The 24,648-nt window shown below is 42.9% G+C and overlaps 1 protein-coding gene across 1 annotated transcript in view; it reads left to right on the top strand.

The window, feature by feature from the left end:
* Window positions 1-482: 482 nt before the first annotated feature.
* Window positions 483-24,648, top strand: part of LOC107119398 (serine/threonine-protein kinase TAO1-like) — a gene marked incomplete at its 3' end in the record, with an annotated part of 30,776 nt that continues 6,610 nt past the window's right edge. Inside the window, exons 1-3 of the mRNA XM_015421861.1 lie at window positions 483-682; window positions 9,397-9,468; window positions 22,242-22,343. Coding sequence (XP_015277347.1) covers window positions 551-682; window positions 9,397-9,468; window positions 22,242-22,343 — 306 coding nt within the window. The remainder of the gene's footprint in view (window positions 683-9,396; window positions 9,469-22,241; window positions 22,344-24,648) is intronic.

Here is a 24,648-nt window from a genome sequence, read left to right on the forward strand (position 1 = left end):
CATAAGCATGACAGAATATTGAGTTTGTGGCCCATATTGCTTGATACTGTCTCATCAAGCTTGCAGCAACTCTCCACAGCTTTCGGCCAAGCTTCTTCCCAGCCTTGCTACTAGAAATCCTTTTTACAGGCGGTGCCAGTGGTTCAACCAGGGACATTTTTAATATTAAACTTGTGATCTGCCACTGCTAAGGCCCATCTTTGTAAAGGAGTTGTTGTGCTCAGTATTCTATAAAGCAGGATCTCAAGGGTTTAATGTTGTGCACTGTCTAGCAACATCCAGGATCTCCAGTGCTTGAGAGAGCCTTGCTGTAGCTTTTGCACCTTGTAAACATGTATTCCAATTTAGAAGTGTGTGAGCAGAGCCTTGGTATGGCTGGAACAGTGGGCTTATTGCTTAGCGCTACTAGCATTTTTCCACTGTAATCAGTAATGGGACCTTGTTTCTCTCTCCTGCCCCTCCTGCCCCTGCAGAGATCCATGCTGAAGAGACTCCATTTATGCAGAAGTGCCCTGGGTCAAGGTGGCACTTAGTCTAACTGCCTGGCAGAATGCCATCCACCAACCGAGCGGGCAGCCTGAAGGACCCAGAAATTGCAGAGCTCTTCTTCAAAGAAGATCCAGAGAAGCTCTTCACAGATCTCCGAGAGATTGGCCATGGAAGCTTTGGAGCTGTTTATTTTGTAAGTGGCTTGAATAAGCTGTGGGGTGTGTGGCTGCAGCCTTTTTGTAATGCATGGAGAAGAATGAACAAATGGCCAGCGCTGAGACCAAGTTGCCATTTCTGTTGGATTATGGTGGTGGATTGCTTATTCCTGAAGCCTTAGTAGCAGTTACCTCCTTGATCTCTATCTGTTGCATATTTGTAATTGTAATTAGGATCTTGGGCCTCTCTACGTGTTTGCTTGTGGTGTCCCTCTCCCTACCTTGGAGCTATGACTTTCAGAGTCTTAGCTGATTCTCCATTTGGAGGCATACAATCTTCCTTCTTCCTCTCCTATCACATATCTTTTCGAGCAGATCCAGTAGTCTGTGCTCCATCTGTTAGAGCATGCCTTCTTGGGCTTTTGAATGGTCCAGTGGTAGACTTGTCCCTAAACTTCAGTGCTGGCACCTTTCACATGGAAGTTTTGTACTGCTTTCTTGTGATCTTTCCCAAACCTAGTTTGGTACAGTTTCTTGGGAAAGATCACAGCCAAAGCACTTTTGCACAGAGTATAAACAGAAAGATGTGCACTGTTGCAGGTCCTGCCGACATCAGCACCATGTTCTTTGTTTGTCTCACATGCCCCTCCCACAACTAGAGAGCTTCTTCAGGCTTTTTAAAAAACTTTGGTAATGGACATAGTGCTGCAGCATTGTTATAGGTTAAGAGAGCCAGTTTGGTGTCGTGGTTAAGGTGCGGACTCTAATCTGGCAGCACCGGGTTTGATTCCCCACTCCTCCACTTGCAGCTGCTGGATGACCTTGGGCAAGCCATAGTTCTGTGAGAGCTGTTCTTGAAAGAGCAGTTCTGGAAATAGCTCTCTCAGCCCCACCTACCTCACAGGGTGTCTGTTGTGGGGAGGGGAAGGGAAAGGAGTTTGTAAGCCACTCTGAGTGAAGGGTGGGGTATAAATCCAATCTCTTCTCTTCTTCTTCAGTTACCAATTTAAATGTAATTAACATTAGGGTTACAGCAGGGTTACTAGATGTCCGCTTTTTTGGTGTCTGTCCTCTTTTGGGCTCTTTTTAAGAAACGGATGAAAATGTCCTCTTTTGGGGTTGGAAGGTTAGGAATATTCCTCGTTAGTAGCAGTGATCACAGCTTAAACAGTAGGGGTATTTAAATTGAGATTTGTCATAGGGATCACTTGTTGGAAGTAGTCAGTCAGGAAATAGGTCCTCTTTTTTGCTTTTCAAAATATAGTAACCCTAGTTATACCTTATAATTGTTAATGAACATACCAGTCATCATAGTTTATTGCTTTAGAAATTTGTACCTTACTTTTCTCCCTAGTGGAGATGCAAAGTATCTTTTCTGTGGCAAAGTAGGGATTCAAGCTTGGGCCTTCCAGGTTCTAGTCTAACAGTCTGACCAGGACACCATTCTGGCTCTCTGGTAATGTCAATTACCTTTTTTTAGAAAGCTGTCTGCTGAAGGGAGGGATTCCCCCAGTACCCCACAGTTGCTAGGGAAGCCCAAAGAAAATTCCTGTGTGGATGGTCTGTTGCTGGAAGTAATACAGAAACTCAACACTATGTGAATGCGACTCTTGAATTCTTGAGTTGCTGCCCTTAGTGGCTAAGCTTTGCTTGTTTCCATGCACACCTCTTCGCAGTTCGCATTCATTTCAGTGGGGCTTCCACTTGAAAAGTTCCAAGTGAATGTACCTTAAATTTCTCTTCCGTCCATACACTTTCTCCATTATTAGCAAAAGAGCCCACTTCAGTGGTCCGTAGAAGTGAAGAGAAAGCTGCAAGAAATGCAGTCCAGTCTCATCTTTGTTAAGGCTCTTAGCATTCTGCAGGAACCAAGGTGCCCCATGCCATGTTTGCCTGCTGTGCAAGGAGTGCATGTACAGCTGGCTCAAGATGTGGGAATTAACAATGGGTGGGCTTCTTTGTGACCCCTGTAAAATGGGCCTCCCAGGAACAACCAGGGCTTTGCGTTGCTGCTCATTTGCCTTGAATTGGGGGATTGTGGCCAAGGCTTTTAATACGGAACGCCAATGGTCTCATCACGAATGAGGAGGAGCACTTTCCTGGAACAATAGCTGACCTAACAAAGGCACACCATTGTGTGAACGTGGAGATGCTTGAAAAAGCAGCACACTGACTTCTATTGTCAGTTTAGCATTCTAGAATGCAGCTGGGAATTGTGCCCCTTTTGACAAGTGCCTAGCACCTGCTTGGGCCATACTCCAGTGAATGCAGTGCAAGCTTCTAATTGTGCAACCTGTGATTCTACTGTTCAATATCCTCTAGACGTCATGGTGGATCAGGTGACAGAAAGCAAAGAAGGCTGCACTGTATGGATTTCCTTCACAATTCTAAGCATATGACCATTTTGTCACTTCTTCAACATCTGGGTAGTTCAGAGAAACCTCCTTTTCTCCCTCCCCCCCGTTGTATGGGGGAAGGGCTTGCAGTGTCTCTGTTACTGAAGAGGGAATTTTTTTCCAGGCTGAGTAGAAAGAAAAGGGATGCAGAAGTCAGTGCAGGCAGCTGATCCCAAAACAGAATCTGCAGTGCATACAGTTGATCCCAAAACAGAATTCATTAAAGCTGTAGTAGAGGACACCAACCCAAATGGATTTCTTCCTTTTCTGCAACTGACGCAACCAAACTCCCCACACACACACTTCTGCTAAGCAGAGTTAAACCTTAAAAACAAAACAAAAACCCTGTTGCATTCCAAAGAGTTGAACAGACAGTAAAGAAGGCTGCACTGTATGGATTTCCTTTGCTTAGTGATCCATTTTAACATCTTCAGCTTCTCCATTAATTGTCCTGTGCCTCTGCCAAGGAAAATATGGTTATTTTTTTTTATGGATTCTACATTACACTGCTGGGCTTTGCACCTGTGCTGAACAATGGTTCAGAAGCTTATAGAGCTAGCCTTTAGGCACAAAAACTTCTTTTCCAGAAAACACAGCCTTGGACTGCACATGCCCCAAGGCAAGGGGATTGTGCTTTTTTCTTTTGTCTGCAGCACCGGCAAGCACATTTGGAAAGCTCTCTGAGAGGTTTTTGTCTTTCCAGAACTGGTTTTGATCTTTGTTCTGTTTAAAATAAAAACAGTTTCCTCTTGGGTAATAATATAAATATTTTTATCTTAGATAGCTGTGTATATAGTTGACTGCTTTCCCCCCCCCCCTACACTAGCTGTCTGCACCTGTGGCAACTCCAAACCCTTACAAGAAGTGTAAGTCTTGCAGGGTTTAAATGCCATCAACTGGTGAATATGATTGGTGTCTCCTGTGTTTAGGCAAATTTCGCTGAGTGGTCTCATGCGCAAGCTGCTTGAAGTTTACCAAGGAGTCAGGAAAGAACACAGCCCTCCTGCCTTTGCACCCTTGTTGTGGGAGAGCTCTCTGTCTGTCTGTCTGTCTGTCTGTCTGTCTGTCTGTCTGTCTGTCTGTCTTTCTCTGTATGGCTCAATCTGTTGTCTCTGTCCAGACGGATATTTGTTTTCTGTTCCATCTGCATCGGCTGGGGATCAGTCATCTTTTCCTTTCTTGTGAATGGAGCCAGCCTTCTCTTCAAAAGATAAAGAGGGAAAAAGCTGAATCCCCTAAGGCTCAAAACCAAAAAAGAAGCACAAGCATTCAACAAGTGCTCTGCCACCAGTTTCAGCACTGCCTGCTGTCTCGGTATCAACCACTGTCTTGGCACTGATTACTGAGGAGATGATCGTGGGTTTTTGTAGGCCACAACCCCCCTGAAGCTATGCTGCAGACAGAGCCTGTTATGTCTCTGTCAAAGTTGCCACTCATGTTTGCAGAGGTCGGAATCCCTATTTTGACACTGAGACTCCTCTTCTCCAAGGTCTTCAGCAGCAACTTACAGAGAGGGTCTGGGAAGAAAAGGCTATCATGATGAGAGATACTTTTATCCTATTTCCCCAGACTTCTCTTCGCATTGGGAGGGGGAGCAGTACTTTCAAAACATTATGCTTCCCCTTTTTGTTTTGACCATTGGGGTCAACTGCAGTGGGAGTCAGTGCCTATTGCTATCATCCTGCTTGGCCCAAGCTGTGACTCAGGGTTTCAGCCATGGGGATAGATTTTAGCTTGCTTTCCCTTTTCACCAAGTACCAACAGTGACTACTTCAGCTTTCATGCCAGCCACTATTATGGACCCAGTTTCACAATGTGAACGCACAGCTACTGTTTCTGCCCCTCCAAGAGACTCGCAGGCAGCTGACCAAAGCTTGCCACTTTTGCCACCAGTTATGATTCAGCCGTAGTTTAAGACTCCATAGCCTGTAGAACATTAGAAACAGAAGCCAACTTTTCCATCTGTCTCTGTCTGTCACCCCTGCCCATAGGCCATCTTCAAAATTACCATTGTGCTCCGTTTCTGATTCCAAGTCTTCAGAGCCTGAAATGCCTCATATCCCTCATATCCCTGTCCTGCAAATTTTTGAATGTTCCCAGGGCAGATGATCCAGTTGGTGAAATTCTTGGGATCGAGGTGGCCAGAGAACTACGGCAGCAAAATGATTCTGTTTTTGATGTTATCCAACTTGAGTAGAGTGCTGCAGTTGCAGTTCTTCTTTTCCACACTGACTGGATTCAGTCAAGGAGGATCAAGCCATCGACCACTAACCCCCCCCCCCCATCTAAGTGTGTTGAGGGCCTCTGTAAAGCACACCCAGAAGGCTGCATCTTTTTGTTCTCCATTCCCAATTTGATTTCTTCTGTAGAAGCAGCACAAGGGAAGGGTTGTTGGATGCCTTATGCAGCTCTGGTCAACAGAGGGAGTGGGGAAAAAGACAGTTTCGGCAGGGAAGTCTACAGTTCTGGAATCCTAACTTTCAAAATTGCCAAATACTACTCTCGTTCGGGTAGGAGTTTGCAAAGGATGAGATATACCTGACCCTTTATTTTTCATAGTGAAATGTATATAGCACCAGCTATTTCTCTTTCCATTCATTGTACATGAGTCTTCATCAAGTGCATGGCACTGGTTGTGGCATACCTTTGGCACTGAGGGATCACAGTCTTCCCTTGTTTTGACAACTAGCTTCTGAATTCCCCTTCACATCGCAGCTATGCATATCTAGCTTCTTTGGGTGAAAGGGGAGAAGTTGTGTCCTGAACTGACTCAATCCTTGCAGTTCATGGGTGCTAAGCTAGATTTCATCACTGTTCAAGTTTGCCTTCCTTGAGACCAAAAAGTGCACTTACGGTCTCAACTTAGCTGTTCGTAGACAAGCCTCTTCGTTTGGTCTGAAGTGTCCAGTGTCTACACGGACTTACACCAGCCTTGATCTCTGTGATGAAGTATACCAGATTGTGTGGCCTTTCCAGTGTCGGCTTCCTCATCATCCGTGCCTGATAACAGGACTCTCAAAAGAAGATCATTCCATTACCTCTGTTAGTGCCACATTCTCTCAGTTGGTGGACTCATTGACAACTTAGACCAAGGTTACTTGTTCTCACCTCCAGAACCTCATCTGATGACATCTGCCTCTCTCTGGGTCTGCAGCACCCACAGCAACATAGGCTGTCTGTCAGCTATGGTCATCACAAGAAAGAAAGCTGCACATCAGTCACCTGGAGCTTCTGGTGGTATAAAAGGCTCTTAGTGCCTTACTCCCCTGTCCACATGGCAGGATACTACAACACACAACCACCATATACTAAATAAACAAGCAGGGTGGTATAGCATCCCACACCCATAACAACTTAACTTGCTGATTTTGGGAGAGATGCACTGAATCTAACATTATGCCCATCACTAACCATGTTGTAGGTCAGGACAGCATCTAGGTTGACACCCTCAGTTGGCAGGGTACTGTGGTTCACTGGTCGAGTTCCCATTCATACTGTTCCAATATCTTGATCTGATTTTTCTCTCAGTTGAGACTTCCTGAGAAAGACTTATTTGTGATGTTCCAGAATGTGAAGTATTGTTCTGTTCTAGTCCAGAGAATGACCTTCACTCTCTTGGAGATGCTTTCCTCTTGGAGACATGATTGGGATACCTGTTCTGGACTCTTCCTCCCATCTGCCTTGTCACCAGAGTCATAGGGAACATAGGGATTGCTGAGACTGCATCCTGGTCATTCCATTCTGGCCACATCAGCCAGGGTTTACAAAGGCCAATACCTCAGCCATCCTAGAGTGCAGGATCTTGCATCTGGACTCATTGCATCCAGCCATCAATCCTAGAAGCAGTACCTATCTAGGTTATGAAAAGGTTGGTGATCTCAGAAGGTCGTAAAAGGAGATACAGACCAAGCTAATTTTCCTATCCAAGGCCTCCAAATAGTTAATGTACATCTAGTAAATGGATTTATAATTTCATTCACCCTTCTTAAGCTCTGGGGCAAAAATGGAATTATTTGCACTGATAGAGTTTTCAATTAAGTCAGTTCCATTAAAACCCATGGCTTTTCAACAGATTTTTGTAATAGAAAAATCATCTGCCTGAGTTGAAATACATCATAGTATAATTTCAAATATGAAATTCTCACATCCACATTTGATGATGATATGGTATATCTTTATTAGGTCTTGATTTCTTGCCTGAATGAATACCTTCCTCCAGTAGGTTATGCCATTTATTAAAAAGAACAGGTAGGATGAGAATTTCCAACCAAGCAATCCAAGCAGCATTGTGCAGGGTTCTCACCAATGCAAAGATACCGTCTATCAGAAGATCCTATGAGTGCGAGTGAAAGCAGTTTACTACCTCCCTACATGTACTATATTACCATCTCACGATGTTGCAGAACTTTCCTGCTTGCAAGATTGAATATTACACCTACAATGGTTTTACAGGGGAGGTTTTTGAATTGGCTGTATTCTGACAGAATCTGCCCTTGTGGCCTTAATAGGATCGATCCCTTCATGCCTGCTCGAACGTAGTATTTTTGAAAACATAAGGGATCATTATATCAAGCCTTTAATTAACCGTCCCCTTATACTCCAGAAACCCTGGCTCTTTTGCTTAGCAATAAGGATCCTACATTTACCTTAGCAATTGCAAAATATGCCTCAGTCCTTTTAGCCCTTGCATCCAAAAAAATAAGGAATAAGTATTTCTGCTGCTCAAGGTTTATGAATCAATGAGTTTCTAAGGGAAAAAAAGGGAAGGGAAGGAGTTTACCATCTTCACTTCTCTTTGTGGGTGGGATCTATCTACGAAACCAGAGGTGTTCATCCTAGAGTACCTGATCCATCTTTGGTCTCTAAAAACTGATTCACTCATCTCTGCTTCCTGTCTCCTTCAAGGGCATTCGCTTTTTTAACAGCTTGTGATGAAGAAGTTGGAGAGGGACTTTTTCATTTGTGTCTTCCAGTCTAGTCTACAACTCCTAGTATCGTCTTGGGGTCTGTGGTTGGTTTTTACACAAGGGCAAACCCTTGGAGCCCATGGCTGCTGCTGGTTTTTGTCTGACCACCATCAAGGTGGCTTTTCTCATCACTATCTGACCACCTGGAAGGGCTCCTGAACTTTGTGTGCTGAAATCTGATCCTCCTGGGCACAGCCAACCACTTTTATCAAGTACTATACCCTTAATGTTCAAGCCCAGGCTGATCCCTCATTTGGAAGAGCTATTCTGCATTCTTTATTCTCCTGAAGCACCTCCCACCAGCTAGGTTAGCATGCTGTCTGTACCCATCAGTGTGATGTGTAGAAACCACGAAGAAGTAAAAAAACAGGTTGCTTACCTGCAGCTGTGGTTCCCTGAGTGGTAATCTGTGTTTTGACAGAACCCACCCACCTTCCCCTCATTAGGTGCTTTTAACTTGATGCTGCTTACTCTTGTGTTTCAGAAAGAACTGAGTGGTAAAGGCACAGTTCCACCTCTTAGGGCCTGTGCAGTCTGAGGCTTCATTTTCTAAGGAAAGGAGATTGAATGCCTAAAAACTAGTTTCTAGAAGATTCCAAATTGTTGCTCTTTGCAAGCGTGAAGCCTATCAATGTGAATGCAGATGACTGCTCAAAGAGCAATAGTTACAGTTAAGCAGGCTGTTTTTCCCTTCTCATTTCTGGTTAATACTTGGTATTATCTATATCATGTTAGTGCTTCATGTAAGGCTACGGTACATTTGAATCTTCCAATGATAGAAATCCAATTAATTAATTAATACCATTTGTTGTGCCTGGTCTGCAATAAGCAATTTTTTTACATGTTACTCCCTTTTGGTTACCAGCCAAACCCACCTTCTCAGCCCTGCAGTGCATGTCCTTGTCAGAGCCATCATTGTGAAGGACAGACGCAGCATATCACACCCTGATTGTGTACAAGCATCCCCACCGCACATGCAGGAATCCACAGCTTTGTTGGGTGGATGATGTTTAGATGCCACCCATATTCCAGAGAGACCTCTTGCATACATGGTTTGTTAGAACCAGGACCTGTTGATGAGTTGGCATGAAAAAGAGGCTAAGGCAGACTATAAGTCCTCACAAGAATCATCAAGCAGTTCGTTGCTTTAAACTAGCAAGCAGACCTTATCTAGAAGCCTGTGTATGGGTCAAGAGGAACCATCTGACCCATTTGGACATATTAAGAAATCTTTTGGCTGATGTGGCTGACTGATGGCTAAATCCCAGCCTAACACCTCTTGGGATCCCAGGTTCAGGATCCACTATGGGCTTGAGCTGAGAATGTTGAACTTCATTGACAGGATCCTATGGCAGCAGAATACTAATGAGTTGTTTTTTGTCATTACAGGCACGTGATGTGCGCACCAATGAAGTGGTGGCCATCAAGAAAATGTCTTACAGTGGGAAGCAATCCAATGAGGTACATAAACTCCTGTTGTATACTGCAGGCTTAAGGCTACTGGTATTAGCTTGCTGTATTATTTATTTATTTATTAAATTTATACCCCACCCTACCCCCCAAAATGGGCTCAGGGCAGCTGTATTAGCTGTATTGAGTTAAGGTAAACATTGCCATGAGAAAAAGCCTTTACCCAGGGACCTTTGTTTATGGCATAAATTGGGGGTTTGTCACCTGCAGGGTTTTGCTTTTCCCCAAGTGAGGTGTTTTCAGGGCAGGCAGCCAAATGACATTGGCAGAGCATAAGCAAAATTAATAGTGCAAACCTGCAAGCACAATGTAAATGTTATAATCTTTTAAAATATACATTAATAGCACTTTGTAAATAAGTTTAAACCATTATGTTATATTTATTTTCCCCCACATTCTATCATAGTCTTTGTTGGGAAGTGAAAACAATTATGTTGTATTTACAAACTGGGTATAAGCTGATGGGACTATATTTCATCAGTTACAGCTCTTGTGAGTGGTCACTATAGTATACTTTGTTTTGCATGGAAATGTCACAAATGATACCTCTTGCATGGCATTGGGACAATTCTACATTCCCATCCTAACCTATTTCAGAGGGTTGTTGTAAGGATCAAATAGGGACATGGAGAATCATACATCAAGCTGAACTCCTTGGAGTAAGGGCAGAATAAAATGGAGATAAAATTATGTGATTTTGGGGCACAACAGCATTTTGGCAGAAAACGTATGATCCTGCCCTCACCCTTGTCAGAAAGGGGCATGCTTGTTGAGAGAGCCTGTGAATTTGTGGGTACTCCCAGATGAATGACACTGGGATTTGTTGTACTGCCATTAGAGATGTAAAATTCCTGGAAGCGTTGAAATGAGGGAGAAAAAAACTTGTATCTGTGCAGTACTTAATTTCTTATCAAGCGTAAACTCTTTGTGTTTAAATATCAAATGCATTATCTATAACTTAGCATATAGCATTATAATACTTGGCGTACGTATGGCATTTAAAGATATAAATGCCTTCGTTTTCTACATGTACCTAATACTAAAGAGAGATTTGCGGACTGCTGTACTCTGCTGCTTTAGCACTTTGTGTCATGTGAGAGTTAGGAAAAAGTAAAAGCTGAAGACTGAACACACAGATTTTGTAGCAAAGAAAGTGTATTGGTTGGACAGAAACTTTCTCATACGGTCATAATAGGTCTAGCAACATATTTGAGTATTTAGGTGAACTCTGCATCATTGAAAACATATTTAGTACTGAGTATTTAGCTGAACTTTGTAGCATTGAAAACAATAGTATGTTTTCATACAAAACTTCCTGAATCATATATTTTGTGCACAATATGCTCTAATGTATATTTACAGAATTATCTAATGCTATAGATTGTCTTCAACAAAAATCTTCATGGTAGCTATTCTGAGTTAATATCTTGCCTTTAAAAGCATTTTATTCATTCTAAAAGGAGAAAAAAGGTATTTCTACAGAGATTCCGAGACCCCCCCCCCCCCCCAATGCTCCAAAAACTTGGAGAGGGTTATTTCTGAATTTTTCCAGGTCCTCACATATCTAGCTGCCCTGCAAATAAACACATGGGTCATACCAACATACTTAGAATAAAACATATATGTTGAATCTTGTTCTGTAGCACTGAGAATTAAATTATAAAGTTAACTAATTCTTAGCCTGCAAATTCTGTTTTCTTAAAAACTTGCAAAGAATGATAAACACAGCTGCAGCAGAGGCACAGGCTGAGGTGGAGGGTTTGTCTGCAAATCTGAATAAACGTCAGATCAAGCAGAAACTCATGCCTTTCACTTTGAACAAATTCATCCTGAGGAACCTCACAAAGATACAGTGCAGGCGTGGGAAAATTCCAGGCTAGGCAGATTAAGGTCAGCTTTGAGTGCTACCGGCAAGAACAAGCCATGAAAGTGAGGAATGTCATACTTTCTCATAGCAACCGTGGGTCTGTCTGAGTTCTAGAACATTGGCCAAGATGATTAATTTTGTGCTCGATTGGATGTTTTTCTCCTTCCTTCTTTTTCTTTTTTCTTTCCTGCTTTTGAGAATCAGCATGGTCTAGTTGTTAGTGTTAGACTTACATCTGGGAGACCAGGGTTCAGATCTCCCCTGTGCCATGAAAGCCTGCTGTCTGACCTTGGGCTAGCCAGTCTCTCTCAGCCTGCCTCATCAGGTTCTTCTGAAGTGTTATGGTTGTGAGGATAAAATGGAGGAGGGGAGGACCGTGTTATTGTAAGCTGTTTCCCCACTGGGAAGAAAGCGGGGTATATCTGTATAAATTGGTATTCTTAAGCTCTGATTTGGACACAGTTTCTCCCCATTTCCAGTGCTGGGACTGGAAGCCGCTGGTTTCCAATTTGGAGGCCTTGGAAGCAGGCACACACAGAGACGTGAGTCTCTTGCGCTGTTCAACAGTCCCCCCCCCCCCGGAGGACTGATTCTCCTGACAAATTGTTTGAAGGCTGCATGAAAGTTCCTACAGGCTGGATGTGGCCTGCGAACCATGATTTCCCCACCTGTGCCATAGGATATTCTGTATGCAGGGAATCCTTTTATTCGTATTCAATCATGTAGCTAGGGTTGTTTCCACACAGATGTTTTGTTCTGCCTTGTTTCTCAAACCCAAGCAGTGTGTTTCAGATGATTCACACAACGCTGTCCACCAATTGTCCACTTTCCAGGACTTCTTCTGCTTTGCTCTGATCTTTCCTGAGAGATTGCAGGCCAAGCTGATTTGCACACTGTGTGGACGAGAAGGAGTGCTTTTCCAAACACATAGGCGCCATTATACTTCTGTCATTTCATGGCTACTATTTCCTCCCCTGTGCCACTAGAAGACTTTTTTTCTGGCTTTAAAAAAATTAGCAGTCACTGTATCTCTGTAGCATTGTATCGCAACTACTTGTTTCTTTTAAAGAAGATCTTGGAAAAAAACCATCCTGTGGCATGGGAATAGGGGATAGCAACCTTGAAGGGGATTACCAAGGAAAGAGCAGAGGGAACTTCCATATGGATGCTCTGTGCCAATGTATATGCCATTTGCACCAGCTAGTGAATCCACAACAGACAGCCATCGCTGTGTGGATGCAGCCTAGAATGGAGTAGTGGGGCCATGTACCTCTTGGGCATCAAAGACTGGTGGTAATATTGCCACAGTTATTAAAATGTTTGCTTTTCATTATGTAGTCATTAGGTATGTTTGCAAGATATCGGTAGCAATATATCAGGTAGTTCAGAGGCATGGTGAGGGCAGCAAGCCAGGCAGAATGGCGGTGTTGCAGCCTAAAGCCAAATGCAGAGTTCAGGGGCGAACTGGCTACTTATCTTACAGGGAAACTTCCCAGTGGGCGGCTGCCTTTGGGGGCCACTGAGGGCCAGGTCCTGCCCCAGCACCTCAGGGGCCACTTGGTGTGGGCCCTGTAGTGGCGGTGATGATTGGTATCAGCTCACCAGTTGCTGCCTCCTGCATTGCAGACAGTTTGCAGGAGGAAGGAACAAATAAGCCGATGTCTGTGGCACTGCTAAACTGAGGGGCCCTCCAATGCTGGTTTGTAGTGCCTCTGGAGCCATTTTAACTTCCTAGTCTGCCCGTGGCAGAGATTTGTGATTGTGAATTCTTGCCCAACCACTTTGAACAGTAACAGTGTACCTGGCCAGCGAGAACATATTATTTAGAAGTGAAAGATTTAGCCGTTCCGAGCTTGTCCTGATGCTGTAGCCATAGAGTTGAGCACCATTGGAGGCTTCAAAATACCAAGCAAGGTGCTGCTCCTCTCTGTACATTGGAGAGATGAATGTAACTTACTGAAGAATTTTTCCATGAGGGCTGAGCTATGGCTGCACTCTGTTTCCTGACTCATACAATTTGTTTCACCGTGTAATGGCGAAATTGTAATTTGTATCTCCTCCTCCTGCTGTTTTAATTATGATTGAGCTATAAATACTCTGCTCCCATCAATGAAACATGGTTCAGAAATAGGGCTGGTTTGTCTTGGGCGGGCGGGCCAGTATTTATTTTGAAAGAGATAGCGCAGTTAATAAAACCCTTTCTGGTTTTCCCTGTTGCAAAGAGAGAAGGCAGCTCAAGCTGCAGTTATGACTAATCGGCATCTCCAGTGTGCAGAATGCAGCCTTGGCCTTATTGATCTTTGTAGCAGTCCTATGGGAGAAGAGGTGATGGGGCAGAGGCTGCACCTCTTCCAGTGTTGTTGTAGCCCTCCCCTCCCTCCCTCCCTTTCTTTCTGTTTTTATTTTTCTCTCGCCCTTCCTCGACAATTATCAACGTGGTTTTTCTTGCTTTTCTTCCAAGGACCTCAGGACGGCATACATGGTTCTCCCCCTCCTCCATTCTATCTTCCCAGTATAACCCTCTGAGCCACATTAACATCCTGCATCGCAATTCCGTTCATCTAATCAATACCTTCTCTGTGTTCCTTCCTGCAGGCAGATAAAATCTATTGCTGCCCCATCTTGGATTTTCATTCTGGTGTCTCCTATGTTACTGAATGGCCTTTTCCTGAAAATGTTAGGAAGCCCCCTGCTCAAAACTTTGCAAGGCAGACTTGTTTAGGAAAATGTTTGAAGATGGCTAGTGTGTATTGATAATTCTGCTTCTGTCTGGTTGATGTTGGATGTTGGGCTGTCATTTATGTGAAATTTGTTTTCTGTAACATTGGGAGCTGCCTACTTGCTTATAGCTATGCGACATGAAGTGGACTGGAAGACGACTGGAGTGATGTTGGCAGGGGACTCTTTGATGAGTGAGAGAGCACATGTGCATCATGGTATGGCTGATATTCTAAAGGGACTGAATCTGCTTGTCCTAAATGGTGTGACATTGACTTTTTCAGAGCAGGTTAAGAGCTTACAGGTGCTCATGGACCCTGCCTTGCTGTTTGAAAAGGCCAGGAGCACCTTCTGTCAATGACATCTGATTCACCAACTTTCTCATTACCTGGACTCAACTAACCTGGTCATGCTGATCCATTCTTCTGTAACCTCATGGTTGGATTACTGCAACGTGCTCTGTGTGGGGCTGCCCTTGAAGACAACCCAGAAACTACAACTGGTCCAGAATGTGGCAGGCTTAGTGCTGTCAGGGGCTAGCCGCCTGCAACTTATGCCCATTTTGAAACAGCTGCATCGGTTGCCAGTCTGTTTCTGCGTTCAGTTCAGGATGCTGGTTATGACTTTTTTTTTTTTTTTGGTAAACAAATTTTATTTTCTCAGGAATACAACATATAAAACAATTCATTCTATCAATTGTCTACCCCATTCCCAGTTCCTCCCCTCCCTCCAATGGCTTCCCACAATGCTTCCACCCCTGCTCCAAATTACTTCATATCATCAACAATATCAGTTTTTCATCATTACAATCTAAAGATAACATCATTTGACTTAATATTGATCTAAACATATTAAGTTTTGTTTCACATCCCAGTTCTTTTCCAGATAAATTTTAAAGTCATTCCATTCTCCAAAAAACTCATTGTCTTCTTTGTTATTCAATTTTTTTGTAATCTTATCCATTTGTGCCATGAACAGAACTTTTTGTATCCATTCTTCAACCTCTGGTATCTTTTCTATCTTCCAAAACTGAGCATAAATCATTCTCGCTGTCACTATCAGGTACCAGAGTAAGGTCTTTTTAGTCGTATTGACTTCTTCCATTTTAAGTCCCAAAAGCAGAATTTCCGGTGCTTTTTTAAAAGAACATTTCAGTATTTTTTGCATTTCATTGTGGACTTTTGTCCAAAAGTCTACAGCTTTCTCACAAGTCCACCACATATGATAAAATGAGCCCTCATGCCTCTTACATTTCCAGCATTTGTTTGACATATTTTGATTCATATTTGCAATTTTCTTAGGTGTCATGTACCACCTATACATCATCTTATAACAATTTTCTTTAACATTAGTACATGTCGAGATCTTAATAGAATTTTTCCACAAATATTCCCAGGTTTCCATAGCCACTTCCTTATTCATATTAATAGCCCATTTTAACATTTGTTCTTTAACAGTTTCATCTTCAGTATACCATTTTAACAACACCTTATACATTTTAGAAATATTTTTTCCTCCTCCACTCTCCCAAACCTTTTCAATTTCATTTTTTTCCTCTCTAAAACCATAGTTTTTTTTGTCAGATCTAAAAAGATCATAAATCTGCATATATTTCAACCACTCATATTCATATTCAATTTCATTCTGCTTTTTCATTACCCACTCTGTTCCCTCTTTTTTAATTAAATCTCTATATGGCAACCAGTCTCTACCTCGCTGTCTTGAGTAAGATATCAACACTTCTACTGGTACAATCCACAATGGTCTTAAGTCACTCTGGTACTTCTTATATCTTGTCCATACCATATACAAAGCTTTTCTCACCAAGTGAAGTTTAAAAAAACTGTCCATTTTTATCTTGTCATACCATAAATATGCATGCCAGCCAAATCTACAATCATGCCCTTCCAACCCCAACAATCTGTCATTTTCAAGCTTCACCCATTGATCCATCCATGTTAGACAAACCGCTTCATAATATAGTCTAAGATTTGGCATTTGTAGACCTCCTCTTTCTTTGGCATCACAAAGTATTTTCATTTTGATCCTTGGTTTCTTGCCTGCCCAAACAAATTTTGACAACTCTTGTTGCCACTTGGCCAACAAATCCGTTTTATGCAGAATTGGTATTGTTTGGAACAGGAACATCAAACGTGGTAGGACATTCATTTTTATAACTGATATTCTTCCCATCAGTGATAAGTTCATTTTATCCCATTTCTTAAAATCTTGAGTCAGCTTAGTCCATAATTTCTCATAATTATTCTTATATAGGTCTATATTTTTTGCCGTTAATTCAATTCCAAGGTATTTTGTTTTTTTAACTACTTCACATTGTACCAGTTCTTGTAGTTCCACTTGTTTTTGTTTGATCATGTTTTTACATATAAGTTTTGTTTTATTCTTATTTACGTAAAAGCCGGCCAATTCTCCAAACTCCTTTATTTTTTGAAAAAGCAATGTCAATTTTTCTGTTGGGTTTTCCACCATAAACATTACATCGTCTGCAAATGCTCGATATTTGTATTGGTGTCCTTTATGTGTCAAGCCCTTTATTTCTTGATCGTACTGTATTTTTTGTAAAAGTATTTCCAATACCCAGATAAATAATAACGGTGATAACGGACAACCTTGCCTTGTTCCTTTCTGTACTTTGAAGTTATCTGTCAGTTCTTTATTCACATTTATTTTAGCTCTTTGTTCAGAATAGATAGCTTCAATACAATTTCTAAAATGTTGTCCCGCTTCAATCTTTTCCATCATCTGGTGCATAAAATTCCAATTAAGATTGTCAAAAGCTTTTTCTGCATCAACAAACAGAAAAGCTACTTCTTTTTCTGGGTGCTTTTCATAATATTCAATTGCGTCCATTACTATTCTTACATTGTCTCTAATCTGCCTTTTGGGTAAAAAGCCCGCTTGATCTTCAGAAATTACCGTTTGTAAATAGTTTTTCACCCTTTCTGCAATAATTTTTGCAAAGATTTTATAATCGTTGTTCAAAAGAGATATTGGCCTGTAGTTCTTTACATTTGTTGAATCTTGTCCTTCCTTTGGAATCAAAGAAATAATTGCTTCTTTCCATGAGTCCGGCACCTTTTTGTTTTCTCTTATTTCGTTGGTTAAAGCTTCCAGGACCGGGGAAATTTCTTCTTTCATCTTTTTGTAGAATTTCGCTGTAAATCCGTCCGGCCCAGGCGCCTTCCCCAACTTTGTCTCTTCTATTGCCTTCATCACTTCTTCTTTTTGAATTGGACCATTTAATAAATCTTTGTATTCCTTACTTATTTTTGGTAGTGGAATCTCCTTTAAATATGTTTTAATCTTCTCAAGATCAACTCTAGTTGTTTGGAATAGTTTAGCATAATACTTGAAGAAACATCTCTTTATTCCATTAGGATCAACGAACTCTTTTCCATCTTCTATTATTTTGGTTATCATTCTTCTCTCTCTTCTAGCCTTAAGTTGCCAAGCTAAGTATTTTCCCGGTTTGTTCGCCCCTTCAAAAGATTTCTGTTGTAACTTCTTTAAATTCCAATACATTTCCTGATTCCAAGTCTCATTCAGTTGTTCCTTCAGCAACTTTAATTCTTTAATAATTTGCTTTTTTCCAGGCTTCTTTTTTAATTCCTTTTCTTTCTGAGCAATTTTTTCTAACACTTCTGTTTGTTTTTGAAGTTTTTCCTTTTTTTGCTTCACGTTTTGCGAGATGAGAATTCCTCTCATCACAGCTTTATAAGCATCCCATACAATCTGTATCGGTGTTTCTTTATTTAAATTTTGTTGAAAGAATTGTTTCGTTTCTTCCTTTAACATCTCAATTACCGTTTTCTTATCCAACAAGTCTTCATTAATCCTCCACAGAAAGGGTTTTTTCCCTTCTGTGGAACTCCATACCACCGGATTGTGATCTGAGTTACATCTTGGCAAAATTTCAGTCTTATGTGTTTTCATTGATAATTCTTCAGACATCCAAATCATATCAATTCTGGAAAAAGAGCAATGTCTATTGGAATAAAAAGTAAAGTCTTTCTGCATCGGGTTCCATTTCCTCCAAACATCTTCTAATTTTTCTTGCTTAACTAATTCAAAAAAATTCTTTGGCAATTTTCCGCTGAATTCGTTGTCCTTTTGTGGTTTTCTGTCTACACGATCTATTGTCCCATTAAAGTCTCCGGCCATAATAACTTGCTCATAAGTCAATTGTTGTAATTGGTCAGTTATATCCTTAAAAAATTTTTCCTTTGCTCCATTGGGTGCGTACACATTGATCAACAATGTTTTTTTCTGCTGAATCATTAACTCCACACCCAGGTTATGACTTTTAAAGCCTTTCGTGTTGGACCCACGTATTTGAAGGACCATCTCCTTCCACGTGTCTCTGTGCACAAACTTCGGTCATCAGACAGCCACCTGTCGTCTGTCTGACCACTTAGCTTGGCCTGTCTGGCATCAGCCAGAGCCCAGGCCTTTTCCGTCATGGCTCTGGTTCTGTGGAATAGGCTCCCTGGAAAAGTGAGGGGGAGCCCCCTCCCTGGAGTTATTCAGGAGGCACTGCAAGACCTGCCTACTTGCCAGAACTTTTTGAAGGAGGTTGAATGGCGGGCACCTTTTAAGGCGGGGAGGGATGGGGCTTGCTATTCTATCTTTGGTTTTAGCTGGTGATGTTTTAACTATTATAAGCTGCCTTGAACCAAAAGGAAAGGTGGGATGTAAATGATTTAATAAATTAATTAAAATGAATTAAGCTGAGAGGGAGCCCATGGTCGTCCAGTGAGCTTTATGGCAGAATGGGGATTTGAGCTTGGATCTCCCAAATCCAAGTCTGTACAACTACGCCATGGTTTCATCATCCGTCTTCTCGTGCAGCCCCACACTGGGATGGTGCTTGCGCAAGCTGACCATGGGACATTATCTTTCTAGCTCAAAAACCCCAAAGAGGGGGCACCCCACCCCTTTTTGGAGCCGATGCATGTGTGGGATTCCCACCCAATGTGCCATGTGTTCCATTGGCAGGGTGCCCCCTTCCCTCAGTTCCTTTTTTGCTGCTGCAAGGATAGGAAGCTTTCTAGCACACTCCATTGATTTTCTTCATTGTCATTGTGGATGAAAGAAGACTCCTTTTTGTCCATCGAGGGTTCGTTTTGCACTCCTTCAGGAGTCTATTTCACAAGAGGCAAGTCCCATCGTCCAGGCTCTCCCTGTTTCTTGTGCTTGTGGTCCCCCTCATCAAGGTGTCCAAGGCACTGTTTTTAAAAATGTGCAAAATGTGGAACAAAGATGACATACAAAGACAAGCATGAACTCTGCCTTCTGTGCTTAGGAGAGGTCCACAATGTTGGAGCTTGTTCAGTTTGCCAGCGCTTTACCCTGAAGGCTCGGTCAGATAGGGTCTCTAGGCTGAAAGCCGCACTGTGGGAGAAGGCTTTGTCCTCCTTGGTTCCTTCCAAGGTAACTCCGAGCCCAGGTCCTACTATCTTGGGTCCACTTCCCTAGGCTCTGACTACTGAATCCCGTTCTGGGCCCCCATCAGTTCTGGGCCCCCATTCAGTTCCTATGACCTCAACTATCAGGATGGCCCCAATCCCTCCAGAAAGAGCAACTTCAATTGCTCCAGAGGAAGAATCTAGGTGCCCATGTTCAGCTTCTGTAGAACCGTCAACTAAGGTCCGGTTGCATTTGGAACCTCCTGCGCAGAAGCAGTGCGGGCCCTCTTCAACATTCTTACTATATGTCACTATCCTATTTAAATAGATGGGCTGGACATTACCCTCAAACTTTAGAGGGGTGTGACCCTAATGCACAGGGATACATGGATGCCCACGCTGCTTCCGTTCCAGTGTCCATACTATGAGCCTAAAGAAGAGGTGTCTGCAGCATCTTGTTATAGTTCCGAGAGTGCCTTGGACCCATCACTCGATGGTACCGTGGGCGACCCAACCCCAGTATCTCCTAGCAAAGACCTCCGTCTCTATGGAGAACAAATGCTAAGAATGGCAAAAGGATGTTACCACTTCAGAGAACTGTCTGAAGGACAGAATTTTGAGTTGTCTCTACTCTGACACTCCAGAGATAGTTTTCCAATCCTGGGAGGTCTTTCTGACCTCACAATTCCAGTCTGGCAGAAACTAGCCTCCATTCAGGTCATACCTTGTAAGATTGAAAATGTATACAGAGTAAAACAGGACTCCTGTGAGTTTCAGTCCACGCACCCACCACCGTCTTCATTAGTCATGGCCAGCATTCATCCCCAGCTGACAGGGGAAGCCACCATCTGGACGCTTTGGGAAGAAAGTTTTATACTTCCTCTGCTCTCAGTTTTCAAGTGGCAAATTATCAAATTATCAAGTGATCATGGGAGGCTACCAGCTTTTCCTCTGGGAGGAACCTGGACAAATTGCCTGATGAATCCAAGTCCCTGGCTAAACTTATCCAGTCCAAGGCAATGAAACTCTCAAAACAGGAGATTAACGTGGGCAGACATGCCGCTGATGTATCAGCCAGATCGATGGCCTCTGCCATAGTCCTCAGGAGGCATTCATGGCTACACAGCACTGCTGTCAGGGAAGGTAGCATTCTTAGTGACTATTACCTCAAGCAGTAGAGTCCGTTGACTGGCAGCACTCAGGGTTGATCCCCGAATCTGGGAGAACCTGATTTGATTCTCTACTCCTCCACATGCAGCTGCTGGTGTGACCTTGGGTCTGTCACAAGTTCTTTCAGAGCTGTTCTCTCACAAGCAGTTCTTGAAAGAGCCCCCTCAGCCACACCTGCCTCACAGGGTGTCTGTTGTGGGGAGGGGAAGGGGAAGGAGATTGTAAGCTGCTCTGAGCCTCCTTTGGGTAGTGAATCTCTCCTCCTCCCCCCCCCCCAAGATATTCAGTGAACAGGTCGTATTACACCTGAGTATAGACTTCCTACCTAAGGTAGTTTTCAAGTTCCACGTAGCACAGGACATTTTCCTATCAGTATTTTTCCCCGCTCAGAAGCAGATAAGGCCCTACATTACCCTTGATGTTAGGAGGGCCCTCCTCTACTATATAGATAGAACCAAACCATTCCGTAAGAACAAAGCACTATTTATTTGGTATTGGGGCTCCAGAAAGGGCAAACCTGCTTCAGCCCGGTCCGTGTCCAGATGAGTAGATGCTGCCCTCTGTTCCTGCTACGTGGCATCTAGAGAGCCATATCCCCTTGATGCAAAACCACACTCCACCTGAGCACAGGGGTCATCTACCACGTTTCATCGATGAGTTCCCCTGCTGGACATCTGTAAGGCGGAAGCCTGGTCGACAGAGGACACATTTGTGAAGCACTACGCTTCAGACCCTCAAGTGAGGAAAGAAGCAGATGTGGGCAAGGCTAATCTACAGGCTCTGTTCCAGTGAGAGACTCACCCTACCTCCTCTGGTGAGTAGCTGGCTTATGGTCCCAATGTGGGGGATGCATGAGAAGGCAGAAGATGAAAACAGAGTTGCACTTACCTGTAACTGTTGTTCATCAGCGTCTTCTCTGCAGACACACATTCCCTCCCTCTTGCCCCACCATGAGCTCTCACAGGGCCTATTGTGTCATGGAAGGGAGCTCGCAGCGGCTTAGTGGGAACTGAGGAAAGTAGGCGCCTGCCGATGGAGCGTGTGATGCATTGGGTAGGAATCCCGCACCTGTATCAGCTCCGAAAAGGAGCAAGGCGCCTCCTTCTTTGGAATTTTTGAACTAGAAAGAAAATGTGCCGTGGCTGGCCTGCACAAGCACAGTCCCAGTGTGTGTCTGCACGGAAGACGTCGACAAACAACAGTTACAAGTAAGTGCAACTCTGTTTTCTCAACCTATCTGTTCAGACCCAAAAGTGGGTCACAAAGCCTGTGAAAGCGGGTCCTGAGGTTTGTCCATAGGAGAGGCAGTCTCAGTGGCAATGCATATTGGGTGAAAGTTGGTAAAGACTGGATGAAGGCAACGAACTCTCTGAGTGAAACTGGTTGTGACAGTTGCCGTTGAGCACTGAAGGGCTCTGGTTTCTCCCAGACTGGAAGGCAGGCAGCAGAGAATGGTCTTCACTTCCACAGGTTGCCGAGGTATTCGTGACCGGTAACTAGAATTGTTTATCTACAGTAGGCCACTTTTCCCATCCCACCTCCAATAAATCTTTTTACCAAGTTCTTTTTTCCCTCTTCCACAGAAATGGCAGGATATCATTAAAGAAGTCAAGTTCCTGCAACGAATTAAACATCCCAACAGTATAGAATACAAAGGCTGCTATTTGCGGGAGCATACGGCATGGGTAAGAAAATACTGTGTGTGTGTGTTATGGGTCAGATAGAAATAAAAGTATTTCCCCTGGTTGCCAGTGTTGAATGGGTGTGTTGCAACACTTGCATTTTTCTTCTCAAGATCATCACTTGATGTCTTGAGCACCCTGATCTCCATTACGTTATTTGAAATTCTTGTAATGAAGTAAAACTTCTTTATCCAGTCTTCTTGGCTTGTGTTTAGAACGTGGATATTAAAAGAATTTCTGTGTACTTAACTCTTTCATTCTGACATAATTTAATACCAAAGTTTGGCTGCTTCCCTTGATAGTTGCTCAAAATTTTAGCAAACTTCCCATTAGTGAATGATAACAGAGATAGTGTAACTGGGTTTTTTTTTAATTTGTCATTTTTCTGGATGATTTATGCTGAGTAGTTTTGTTCTAAAGGCCGCTGTTAAAAATAGAGTTCTCAATAAAATTAAAAAACACAACACATGAAACTTGGAAGGATTAGGTGCTCCTTTTCATTACTTTCCCCGTGAATGCATCCCATGAAATCAACAAGCCAACTTCACTCTCCTGCATCTGGGATGCTAACCTCATGGGACACGTATTCCTTCAAAACTTGCTCAAGCTGAAACCGTAAATACCCGTCTTAGCGTCTTTCAGTTTTATATCAGGGCTGCAGGCTTTCATTTGTTTACTTAGAAGTAAAATCCATTGAAATCAGTGGACCTGCATAGACAGGGGTTGGATTGAACTGCAAGTGAGTTGGCCTTCTGGATGACTATTTCTTGCCTTCATATATATATATATATATATATATATATATATCCCTGCCCTCTTAAGATAGAAGGCTTCCAAGGTTTGACAGTGGTGATATATATATATATATATCCCTGCCCTCTTAAGATAGAAGGCTTCCAAGGTTTGACAGTGGTGTTTCTGAAACTGTCAGGCAGGCAAGCCCGTGATGCTCTGCTTACTAGCAAATTCATTAAACCAGTAGATCATAGCTGCAGAATCATTCCAAGCATTCCAAGCAGCTGGCCAGTAATACCCCCATAAGGGGCAAGGTTCTCTAGCAAGGGGTAACCAGGCATCTCCAGATTCTTTTGAATGAGATAAATTATCAGACTCACTTCAGTCTTGTTTCCAGATTGTTTTGTTACTGTGAATCCCCTTTCATTGCCCTACCTAATGATAATCAACCACAATATGTTTCTAATGTGGTCATCTTAAATCGTTTATGGGGGATACCATGTACTAATGGCTCCATTCCTGTCTAGTAGATTGCTGGGGATGCTGGTAGCCAGCTATTTCAGTCATTAGTATTTGCGTTGTGGGGTTCTGTCTGGTTTCCCATGCTATTTAACATCTACAAAAACCCATTGTGGGTCATCATCTGGAGATCGAGTGAAGTGTTCACCAGTATGCATTTGGTGCCTAAACAGCTGACTTGGGCAAGATGGTAGATGTTTGGAATAGATGCTTGGAGGGAATAACGGACTGGGTGAAGGCCACTAAACCAAAGCACAGTCCTCATAAGCCTGAGGCATGGTTGGTCAACCATCTTAGGTAACCAGGATCATGGCTGTTTTCCTGGGGGAACGTGCTGGAATGGAGTTCTGGAACCTGAGTTTTCAGTATACAGATTGAAAACTTCATTTCCCTCTTGAGAATTCCAACACTTCTTAAAAAAAAAAAAAAGAGCCCTGACCAGGGTTTTAAACTGAGTTGCACTTCCCTTAAAACCAGATTTGCAGCCTGTGGGTACCATTAGACCTGGGCCTACAGAGAGAGGTTTGGTTCTCATCTGTGCTACATACTACCGTAGCTCTATTTGATTTACTTTTCTGTTCTTGACTGACCACATTTATCCATGAACAGATCACATTCAAGCTAGGCCACTTCAAGGCACTATATTTTTTTAAATACTGATTGAAGACTGCAGTGACTGGACTAGATTGCTATGAGTGCATCCTGCCAGTTCTGAAAGAACTGTGCTGACTTCCTGTTCATTTCCAGACACATTTTCAAGTCCTGGGACTTGCCCTAGTCTCAGACTGTTTGGGGCTTTGAAAGTTACCTGAAAGGCCGCCTTACTGCCACGCAAAGTTGCCTGGCTGTTAAGATGTTCATTAGACACATTCTCTGTGTGCCCTAACCTTCTGAAGTAAGGTGGGTGACCGACTGCCAGAGACACAGGATCTTACAGCGATGACATCCAATTTGTAAAATGCCCCTCCCTGTCTCTGTTCACCTAGCGCCTTCTGTATTGAGTTTTAGGTGCCAGGGGAAGATAATACTCCAGATTTTTTGGCACCAGAAAATA

The sequence above is a fragment of the Gekko japonicus genome, unplaced genomic scaffold (assembly GCF_001447785.1).
Source record: "Gekko japonicus isolate JY-2015 unplaced genomic scaffold, Gekko_japonicus_V1.1 scaffold21, whole genome shotgun sequence".
In the NCBI taxonomy this organism is placed as follows: Eukaryota; Metazoa; Chordata; class Lepidosauria; order Squamata; family Gekkonidae; genus Gekko; species Gekko japonicus.